The 12,040-nt window shown below is 37.1% G+C and overlaps 1 protein-coding gene across 1 annotated transcript in view; it reads right to left on the bottom strand.

The window, feature by feature from the left end:
* LOC115214824 (membrane metallo-endopeptidase-like 1) overlaps positions 1 to 12,040 on the bottom strand; it is a 267,550-nt gene that overhangs the window by 88,754 nt on the left and 166,756 nt on the right. Inside the window, exons 5-6 of the mRNA XM_036505151.1 lie at positions 11,255 to 11,338; positions 492 to 694 (exon numbers count right to left, since the gene is read on the bottom strand). Of these exons, the coding sequence (XP_036361044.1) occupies positions 492 to 694; positions 11,255 to 11,338 (287 nt within the window). The remainder of the gene's footprint in view (positions 1 to 491; positions 695 to 11,254; positions 11,339 to 12,040) is intronic.

Genomic DNA, 12,040 nt, shown 5'->3' with positions numbered 1-12,040 from the left:
TATATATATATATATATATATATATAGATATATATATATATATAATTCAAAATAAGAAAATGGAGAAATACATCTAAATCAAATATCAATTACCAGATAATACTCAATCACATACTTTATTAAACCACCACATAAGAAACTATAGGGTTAAACATAAAAAAGTAGAGCAAAACAGTATACATAAAGGAGTATACATGAAAAAGTGTACATAAAAGAGTAATGTTATACAATAAGTAGAATATATATAAGAGAATATAAATATAAGTAAATGTAAATATAATTATAGATATAGATTACATCTTGTTGGGTACTTCACTAGCAGTATATTGGATATATGTTATCCCATGGAGGGTTGAATTTACAACCCCTATCTCAATTTGTATATATATATTATATATATATTATATATATATATATATATATATATAATATATATATATATATATACGTATGTATGTATGTATACTAGCAAAAATTAGAAACATACTCACGTAAATTATATTACGAGATGTGTTCTTCTGGTCAATTTTGACAAACACTGGTACCAGTGGCATTGCACCAAATTGTGCTCTTGTATTTACCATGTAGTCAATTAGAGATTCATTGGCTTTCCATCCTTTGGTCACTATTGGCATTCCACCAGCTTCTTGTACCAAATATTTAACATTCATAAATGATTTTTCTTTGATGTAATCTATTGATATATAGAAAATACAAGAGAAATGAGAAAAGAAGCATGCAGCTCTGACATTGAGTTCACAAAAATGCAGAATGTGGGTATCAAGCGTGTTGCCGATTAAATGCACCTGATCCTCCTCTTTTACTTTCTAACCATTATTGTGAAAGCATCAAGAATCGTATTGAGGGTTCTCTTAGGATGCTGGAATAAAGGGAGAAATAATGGAATTTGCTAAAGGCACTCAATGCCCGTGTGATGGTGGTAACCATGTTGAAACAAAAACTGAATCCAATAATCCAGCGCAAAAGAAGGACAACGGGACCCGATTGGAAACTTACTATGTTCTCGGCCGACCAGCTAAAACTAGCGACCAATATACTACAAATCACATTTTTATTGTTTTGGAAACAGATAATGTAGATAACGTTAAAATGGATCATCTATACAAAAGAAAAAATGACCGAATGAACACGGTCGGAATACAACAATTTGTCAGTAAAAGTTAAATCTGGTTCAACTTGTTATATAGAAAAAATGTGACTAAATAATGGAAGACATTTTGTATAGCGCTCAAGAACCCCAGCGTTGTGATAAATGGTTTCTGCCAGGGTATTTGTTGTGAGCAATAGCTGCTGAGATTTTACAGCTATTTGGAAACAACAAATTTGTATAAAATGTATTAGAAATAGTGATATATATATATAGTTTCTTTTGAAGCACTTCATGGTACAAAATTTCTCAAGATGCATGTGTAAGAGGAATTTCTTTTTATTTTGAAATCTTTGTTCTTTGTTATACAAGTGTGACATTTTGAATTTTGAGTAATTCGTTATCAGTCACTCCATTCTTATCGACAAAATGACCAATCCCAAGACAGAAAAAGATACACACAAATGGTTAGATGGGCAACGTCTATGAAAAATACAGCACCATGGCACAATTCACACTGCTAGAAATTTGGAAAAAACACATACTGTTATGTTCGGCATTCGCCCCGGAAGCTCAGAGTGTTTGGGTGTCAATCTAAGGACGTACTGAGAGTGATAAATATCAAACATCCAGTCAATATCATGGTATTTGGACTGATCACTAGTGATGACGACTTTATGCCTTCAGTTATCTTCCCATACGCCTCGGACTCAAAACGGAGGCCTACATCAAATGCCTGGAGGAGGTGCTGCTGCCCTGGGTCAAGGGCGTTGCTGCTGGAGGACCCTATGTCTAGCAATAGGACTTTTCACCATGCCACACTGACAGAAACCAGTCATTGCCTTCACACAAGTGAAGGTAAGGACTATGGCAGCATTCACTAACTTAAACAACTAGAGAGTCCAGAAAACTTGCAGGAAATTCTGGAGTAGTCTGAAGGCCGTGGGGGAAGCCTATTACGATTTTATTGAATACATTTTATTCTTTAATACATCGAGATATTCTTAATTTAAGTTTGGTAAATATATCTGATTAAATAAGATGTCAGTGTTATTTTCAATTTTGCGTAATTTAGACGACAATATATTCACTGCACCATGTATATAGATAAATAGATAGATAGATAGATAGATAGATAGATAGATAGATAGATAGATAGATAGATAGATAGATAGATAGATAAATAGATAGATAGATAGATAGATAGATAGATAGATAGATAGATAGATAGATAGATAGATAGATAGATAGATAGACAGACAGATATACACACACACATACAAATGTATGTAGTAATCAAGTGACAGAGGGTACTGACTAGCACTGCTTTTGTTACAAATAAGAGTTAAAACAGCCCAAAAACCACAAAACCACTGTCTTAATGACTTCCAACGGGAGGTAATTCCCTAGCATACATAGTCAGATCGCTATTTCGGATTTTAGTGTAGGTCATCTCAATCCTCATTAGCGACTCTTAAGGCGTAGAGCTAAATTGAAAAACCATTGAAAACATGTGCTGATTTTCAAAACGGTATACCCTCTATTAAATTTGTTTAACCCTAGGCGTTAAGTGTCACTGATGTGGATTAAGATGGTCGACATCAAAATCCGAAATTGCGATTCGGCTATGTACCTCCTTTCGTCAGTCATTAAGATGGTAATTTTGTGACCTCTGAGTTATTGCGGCTCTTATTTTTAACACAAGCGGTGCCAGTCAATAGCCTCTGTCACTTTTATGACCTTTGTTAATTATGCCTTTAGCTTTAGGTTCTAAGCGCTAATAAGCTGTTGTATACACAAACTCGCTCCTCTTTAATCCAAATACGTATTTCGCGGACGGCTGTAAAAACATTAAAAATGTAGTGGCTATCATAGACAATAACTTTGTTTCCTTCAATATAACATCAACTATGTGTAAGAATAAATGCTACGTCCAATGTTATCACCGTCAAATTTTATCTCTCAGTTTGATTAACAGATAATGATTATATACGCAAACTGTTTTTGATTGATATTGCAGAGTATTGGATAAAATTTGAGGAATTTTATGAGCTTTCAATTCTGAGCCGCATTCGAAGGAGATAGGTTAGTTTTTTCAGCTCCTGGTGAACCTTACTCTAATGTAGCTTATCAAAACCTTTATGTGGGACTACATAATTATGAATATAGTGTCGAATTTTAGGAATCTTAATGGAATTGTGACATAAAATGGTTTAAATAAGACTGCATAAAATAATCGGCGCCTTAGTTACACGGTGAACGGGTATGATTTTACAGGTTAAAGTAATATTTCACGCAAGCTTATTTATTATATAAAGGCTGCTTCATCGATTGGCTTTAAACACGTTGGTAGATATACATACTTTAATCAGGAACAAGATCTTTACAAGTGAAGGTGAAGCTCGATTAATCACAACAGCTATCTATAAGGTTTAGTGTGACTCTGATTGAATAACTCAATTTACTGATTGATCGATTCATTAACATATTTCCATAACTTGGAAATAACCTATTGAAAGCAGAATTGGGTGAAGAGCTTATACTCTGTTTCACAGATGAGAAATTATCAAAAATACAGCGTACAACTTAGAAGCGAAGTTCGAACTATGTAGATTAACTTAGAAAAATTACATATTAATTTCTTGAAGTCTCTAACAACTGCAGTTAATGGCTTCTATTTTTCTTTCAAAGACGATGAATTTAGTCACAAAAGTTTCAATCATTCTTGTTGACATTGTTACTGCTATTATTATTATTATTATTATTTATTATTATTATTATTATTATTATTATTATTATTATTCAGTAGTTTTATTTTTATAGCGTGCTTTCACTTCACTACCGAGCGCAGCTCTGTGTGCCTTGGGTATGTGCTGTGATTTGTTGTGATGCTCTGATGGTTATTGTATGGAAAGTGTTCTGCGTAGGATGTGTGCAGTGCCTAGTAGTGCAATTTTCTGTATGTTATATGTGTTTGTAAGTCCTTGTGTTTTTGTTATGTATTTGTCTGAATATTTTTTTATCATGCCTAATGCACCTACTATGATAGGAATTGTTTCTGTTTTCAGATTCCACATTCTAGTTACCTCTATTTCCAGGTCTTTGTATGTTGAGAGTTTCTCCATTTCTTTTAGAGCCACGTTGTCATCAGCCGGTATTGATACATCAATTAGAAAGCGTTTTTTTTCTTCATGGTCTCTGACAACTATATCTGGTCTGTTGGCCTTAATTTCTCTATCTGTGTGTATCGGCATATCCCAGAGTATGGTTGTTTTCTCGTTTTCTGTGACCTTTTCTGGTGTGTGCCTATACCATCTTTTTTCTGTTGTTATTCCATAATGTTGGCATAGCTTCCAATGTATGTAGGTTCCAACTCTGTCATGTCTGTGAATATATTCCTTCTTAGCCAGGACTGGGCAGCTAGAGATAACATGATTTATTGTTTCTTGTCATCTCCACATATTCTGCAGTTACTTGTAATATTTCTTTTCATTACATGTTTTTGGTAATTTCTGGTGGGGAGGCTTTGGTCTTGTGCTGCAATTAAAAATCCCTCTGTTTCTCTCCTTGAGTCCTGAGCTTCTCAACCATTGCTGGGATTTTTCTTTGTCTATTTCTTTTGCGTTTAGTTTAGTGCAGTATTTACCATAAGGGGCTTTTCTTGCCATCGTTTTATCATGGCTCGTTGCTGTTCTATTTTTAGTTTGGATTTCATTTGTTTTATAGCTTTTGTTGTTTCTTCATCTTCTTCTTCTTCTTCTTCATGTTTATTAGGTGGTATGATTTCTTGTTTGTATTTGTCAGCTTCCTTAAATACTGAGAACAGTTTTTTGTTTTGATCGTGGTTTGCCGCTATCTGGATCAGTTTTCTTTCCTTCTGAAGTATATATTTTTGCAGTCCTATGGTGGTTATTTTATAGTAGTTTTCCAGCTGTATAAGTCCTCTACCACCTTCTATACGTTGTATATATAGTCTTTCTATGTCAGATTTTGGGTGATGCATCCTAGATCCTGTCATTATTTTTCTTTGTTCCTATCTATTTTGGAGAGTTCATTTCGTGTCCAGTTAAGGATATTGTAGCTGTAACTTATAACTGGGACAGCTAAAGTGTTGATACCTATTATCTTGTTTTTAGCATTGAGCTCTGTGTTTAGTATTGATCTAACTCGTCTATAATATTCTTTTTTTATTTTCTCTTTCATTTGTGTGTGTTGGTCTTATCTAGTTCATGGATTCCTAAGTATTTGTAAGTTTGGCTTTGGTCTAATTCTTTTATTTCATTGGTTTTATCTAGTGTGATGTTGTTACTCTTAACTAGTTTTCCTCTTTTCATGGTTACTTTGGCGCATTTTTCTAATCCAAATTTCATATCTATTTCTTTGGTAAATCCATGAACTGTCTTTAATAGTGTTTCCAGCTGTTTGTCATTTGCAGCGTATAGTTTTAGGTCATCCATATATACAAGGTGGCTGATCGTTTTGCCGTAACATTTATATCCGTATCCAGTTCTATTTACTATATCAGATAGAGGTGACAGTGCCAAGCAGAAAAGGAGTGGAGAGAGCGTGTCTCCCTGGAATATTCCTCTTCTAATGGGGATGTCTTTGGTTTTCATGAGTCCCTCTTTTGTTTGGAGGTGTAGGACTGTTTGCCATTTATTCATAGAGTGCTCTATGAATTTTATGATTGTTGGTGCTACTTTGTTAATGGCTAGTGTTTCGAGGATCCATGTGTGGGGGATGCTATCAAACCTTTTTTGTAGTCAATCCAGGCCATACTGAGGCCTTTCTTCTTTCTGTGGCTGTCTTCAGTTATGGCTTTATTATCATTAGTTGATCTTTACAGCCATATGAGCCTTTGCGGCATCCTTTCTGCTCTTCTGAAAACAGTTTGTTTTCGTCCAGGTGCTTGTTCAGCCTTTGTGATATCACTGCAGCAAATGCCTTGAACATAGTAGGGAGGCAGGTTATTGGTCTGTAGTTTTCTGGTTTTTCTGTTTCATTTGATTTGGGAATTAAGATGGTTTTCCCCTTCGTGAGCCATTCAGGCATTGTCTCTGGCTCTGCTAGTACGTTGTTAAAGTTTTCAGCCAGCTTTTTGTGCATTCCTGTTAGATATTTCAACCAGAAGTTGGGGATCTTGTCATGCCCAGGTGCCTTCCAGTTGCTTAGTCTTTGCAGTGCCTGGGTGACCTCTTCAGTTGTTATAGGGGTCCAAAGTTGTTCAGATGCCGAGTTTGTTATTTTGATACTCCTTTTTTTTGGTGGTTCGTTCGCCGACCATATTTCTCTCCAGAATTCTTCCAATTCTTCTGACGTTGGTGCTGCAGTGACTTCTATTTTATTTTTGCCCAGTTCTTGGTAGAACGTTTTGGGGTTGGAGTTGAACTTTTTGTTTTCTGCAAAGAAGCGTTGGCGTTTCTTGTACCGGCGGATCCTTTGTGCTTTGGCAAGGATATCTTGCTTCAGCTTTTCTTTTATTTCAGGCAAATCTTTCTCTGTGATGTTATATTTGCGGAGTATTTTTGTTCTCTTTTTGTTGCTCAGTAGCGTTGATTGTTTGCTGATTTCATTAAGAATCGACAGGTCTTTTCTAATTTTTTTTACTTTGCTTTGGATGTTATTTATTCACAGGGTTTGTTTGGGTGGCGGTACTCCTGTTTGGGCGGGTTTGGGTGAGTATCCAGCTTCTTTTGTGGCTGCGTATATTAGGTTATTTAGCTCAGTGATATCACTTTTTTTTTATTCAGTGGCTATCAGTTCAGTGACGGCTAGGTTTATGGTGTTTATAATAGGTGTTGTTATTTCGTTTATTTTGATTCTTGGGAGGTATGGTCGGTGGTCCATTCTGAGCTCTGTGGTTTTCAGTTCTTTGATTATTTTTTTTTTATATTATCATAATCATTAGGCTCCCCTTCGTTGTTTACATCGTGTTTGTTGGGAATATTGCGTTTGTCTTCGTGTTTTACAGTTTCAGTGTTTATATTATTTGGCATTGTTGTGTGGCTTCTATCCACATTTTCCTGGTGTATGTTTTCTTTTAGGTGTTCTATTTCTATTTCTGATATTTTTTGTGTTGAGAATGTATCTTCGTACGTTAGCTAATTTATTAGGGTTCATTGCTGTATCCAAGTCTATATCTCTATTATTTTCCTTCCATATTTTATATGTATGTGTTGCTGTATTTTCATTTTTTGGGTAGAGTACTGCTGTGAAGTATGCGTGTAAGATAGAAATGTATTCCTCACGTGTCCATTTACGTCTTTTGGGTTTTATTTGCGGGACATGAGGTACAACGTCCGCCCATTATTTTGACGGTCGTCATTTTCGTAGGGTACCGGTCCGTTTATTTCTGTTGTCACATTATTTCGCACATGTAGTTTTTCGTACATTTTTTGTTGTAAGTTTAATGTACGTACCGCTCGATTGTTATTCTTGGGTTGAATAGTATCGGTGGCATTTAATTTCTTCGTAGTTCCTTTGTACATGGTGTTTGGGGTCGGGGATGATCGTGATGTTCCACGCATGTTTACATGTGTTGCGTTAGAGGTGGAGATGATATCGAGTCAAAATACATCACTTCGTTTCGAAAATAGTAATAAATTTCAATTAGTATTACTTACTCGGATACAGTCCAATTCTTTGTTAGTAAAACTTTGGCTCCAAAGGATGTCCTTGTTTTCGATGTTTGTGGATAGATTTCGGAGCTCTGAATTTTCCTTCTTACATCTTAAACGTCCCCCGGTGTTATTATTATTATTATCATTATTATTATTATAATTATTATTATTATTATTGTTTTTATTTTTATTATTATTATTATTAATATTATTATTATTATTATTATTATTATTATTATTATTATTATTATTATTATTTTTATTGGCGAGCTGGTATGCGAAGCAAAATGCTTAGAGGCTTTCCGTCCGTCTGTCACTAGGATCAATTTAATGGACTAGTCCTCGCCACCAAAATTTGAGGACTTGTACCTTTAATAAAAAGGATTATTATTGTTTTTATTTTTATTATTATTATTATTATTATTATTATTATTATTATTATTATTATTATTATTACTATTATTATTATTATTATTATTATTATTAATATTATTATCATCATCATCATCATCATGTTATTATTAAGGCGGCGAGCGAAATGATTGTTATTATCCTGGGTGTTAAGTCATACGTTATGAGATCCCGAAATTCTTTGAATTTCTGATGTAAAAAGGTTGTAAACTTTTGTTTCTATTCTTTAATTCACGTTAAAATGTAGCTGCCCTCGTAGGGAGGTAGTTTTTGCTGAAAGAATGCTCCCACTTGGGGGCTAAATACATCTATTTATATCTATGAGAGAGAGTGTGTTGAATGTGCAGTTGAACTACCAGCTCAACGAAGACTTCCCCACCTTCACTATCATTATAGTTCCTACACAGTATAAAGAAGAAAAGAAAGGAAGACGAGAAGAAGGAAGAAAAGAAGCAAGAGAAGAAAAATGAAGAGGAGAAAATAGAGATTTCTTTGAGTGCAAGCGAAGCAGGCCGACGCATGTTCGTTTCAGCCTGCAATCGCATGGATAATGTAGAATTATATAGTGAACTTTTGGAGATGGCAATGGTTCTCTTGAAGAAGGAAGGAAGAATTATCACCCTACAAACCTCTATTGAAATTGAGCAAGATACCGAAAGAGGAGAATCACATATAAAGTGATGAGTTTAAGAACAAAAATGGAAGTGTAGAGAGCGACTCAAGCACTTATAGAGAAATGTGTTCGTCCAATTTGGGATAGTAAGACCTACGTCAGCAGAGGGAAGCGTTTTGGGACCGTAGAAGTGACTTCCTGATCGAAAAAGAGGTGAGAAATCATTCAGCCATCGCTCATCGCAGCGGTGAACTGCTCCTCGTCCCAACGAACCTAGGGAGAAGGGTAGTATGGATCAAGTTGGCTGACGTCCCCCACCCCGAAATTTAAATAGAGGACATAGCAGAAGCTATCCTGTACAAACTTGAAAATAAAACAAATATCTTACAGGCGTATAGATCGAGAAAACGAAACTGGATAGGAGCGAGGATGATTCCCGTTTGCCAAATTGAAGAGGAGTAGGAAGAAAATATCCCTGACTCTATCATTATGATAGGAGGGAGAAGGCTGCATGTTGCGGTCGAGGATAGAAAGCCGAAATTCCATCTCTGTAGCCACATGAACCATTTAATGGCTTTTGCCCAACCAAGAAATCACCCACTAAAATACACCTGCTGCAAACACCTCCACCGCAGCACTCCGAAAGGATGAAATACAAAGTCGACCTCGGCTGAATTTGAACCGAGAACGTAGCGACGGGCGAGATACCGCTAAACATTTCGTCCAGCATTCCAACGACTCTGCCAGCTCGCCGCTTTCTCCAATAAAAATAATAATAATTATTATTATTATTATTATTATTATTATTACATTGTAACCCAGAACATTGTAACCCAGATAGATTGTGTTTATACGAAAACGTATAACTTGTCTACCCTCGAATATATTTGATAATTTCATCATAGGTTTCTTCAGTTAGCGATGACAAAGGGCTAAATAAGCATCAAAACGTAATCATATCAACGCTCTTTTCTGATAACGGGGCTATAGTCAACTGAACAGAATCGTATATATTACGTCTGTACCAGGAACATCCACAGCAGGGGCAAACGGACAAGAGGACGTAGTATCGTGGAACGTCGGCCAGCCAAGAAGAACGGGACAAGGAGCTTCAGCAAAAACAAAGGAAACAGAAAAAGAGAAGCACAGATGAGTTAAGACTCATGTGTGCGAATGTACTCCTCCCTGAGGATGCTTCAGACGCAGAGGAGAACGAAAGAACCCGGACAAGGGAGAGTGCGCAGATAACTTCTGCCCCATAACTCTACTTAAGTAGACGCGACGCTCATCAAGGTGATCGGCACCGCTATAAAGGAATATGAAGCGGTGACAGGAGTAGGATTACAACTCAGCACCCGGAGAGGCAGGTCTATGCCGTCCAACAGCGTCGTAGGGCATGGGAAGACGGACCGTTTAAACTACTCGGAGTCTGGTTCGGTCCAGACCTCCAGGTGGACAAGAACAGGAACGAGGTGAAGATCAGGGTAGTTAAATTTACCCAGAGTGAAAACTGACCCTGAGAAGTCGGGCGGAGGTTGCGAATACGTATATTTTATCCGTCATCTATTACCGTCTGCCCGTTGTGCTTTGTGCCGAGTCACGCCTGATCAATTTGGAGCGTATACTCTTTCGCTTTTTGTGGAAGAAACGCCTTCCTCTTGTCGGGCGGTCCATCTGCTGTCAACAACCACTGAACGGAAGGTTGGGCACGCCGTGGTTGCTGATGCGCAGGCATGCACTGAAGCTGCGGCATCACCAGCGTTTTCATTGACAGTGGGTGTGTGTGGTCAGACACGCTTTTCCTAAACTCGTCTGCTTAACGGAGATGCAGCCCTGGGCCAAGCTGAGACCGAGGGAGGAAGATTGGCACCTTGAGTGCCGACAAACTTTCTTAGTTTTCTACCAGTCGGGCAATGCGGGCGGTGGAAATTACACCTTCGCGTTCTATAAGGGGTTAGTGAAGAATAGGTGCGGCGTAATTGGGGAGGCTCTGGGCTTCAATGAGGAACGACTGCCCGATGTATATAAGGCTTCTTTTTGTTCATGTGTGTGTGGGTGGTTGAGTCTGTGTTAGTCTTCCAAACACTGCTTCACAACCAGTGTTGGTGTATTTGAATCACAGAACCTTAGCAGTTTGGTTTAAGATACCGATAAAATAAGCTCCAGGTTGAAAAACAAAGTGAAATACTGGAGACAATTCCTTCGACTGAAGGGATTTTTCAAGGCGATGCCTCTGCATGGCCGCAGGGTAATGACTGAAACACGCAAAAGTTACAGAATAAACTGGATTGGAACGCCTTTGTAGTTTTCCTCGATTGGAGCTCAGCATAGGATAACATAACAACAGCAACAACAACAACAGTTACAATGACGGTGTTATATGAGTGATATGCATATCATTTCATAGAGCAGTACAATAAATATACTCATCCTAAATGACTCCACCAATAAATTGACATTGTATCAATAGCATTATCTATATGTTTCAGTCATTCTACTCACATATTCCTACGCAAGATTCATAAGCCAGCTTTGTTTTCTTCACTGCATCGATGTCATTTCTGCTTATTTTGGCTTTAAGAAGATCTGAATATAAAGAAAATAAAGAATACGAAATCTCATTTAATCTCTGAACAAAGTGTGGGAGATTTAAGTAAACATATCAAAAGATCGCATGGCATGAAATTCAAGAGCGAGTAGTAGTAGTAGTAGTAGTAGTAGTAGTAGTAGTGGTGGTGGTGGTGGTGGTGGTGGTAGTAGTAGTAGTAGTAGTAGTAGTGGTAGTAGTAGTAGTAGTAGTAGTGGTAGTAGTAGTAGTAGTAGTAGTACTGGTAGTAGTAGTGGTAGTGGTAGTAGTAGTAGTAGTAGTAGTAGTAGTAGTAGTTGCAGCAGTAGTAGTAGTAGTTGCAGTAGTAGTAGTATCAGTAGTAGTAGTAGTAGTGGTAGTAGTGGTGGTGGTAGTAGTAGTAGTAGTAGTAGTTGCAGAAGTAGTAGTAGTAGTAGAAGTAGTAGTAGTAGTAGTAGTAGTAGCAGTAGCAGTAGTAGAAGCAACAGCAAAAGTAGTAGTAGTAGTAATTACGACATTCTTTTACTCTTTTACTCTTTTACTTGTTTCAGTCTTTTGACTGTGGCCATGCTGGAGCACCGCCTTTAGTCAAGCAAATTGACCCAGGACTTATTCTTTGTAAGCCTATCACTTATTCTATCGGTTCCCGCTATGTTACGAGGACATAACCAAAACACGCATCGGTTGTCAAGCGATGGCGGGGCACCAACACAGACACACAA

This window comes from Octopus sinensis, linkage group LG8 (genome assembly GCF_006345805.1).
Source record: "Octopus sinensis linkage group LG8, ASM634580v1, whole genome shotgun sequence".
Taxonomy (NCBI): Eukaryota; Metazoa; Mollusca; class Cephalopoda; order Octopoda; family Octopodidae; genus Octopus; species Octopus sinensis.
The sequence above is the reverse complement of the archived record's forward strand: the minus strand, read 5'-3'. Positions and strand labels throughout refer to the sequence as shown.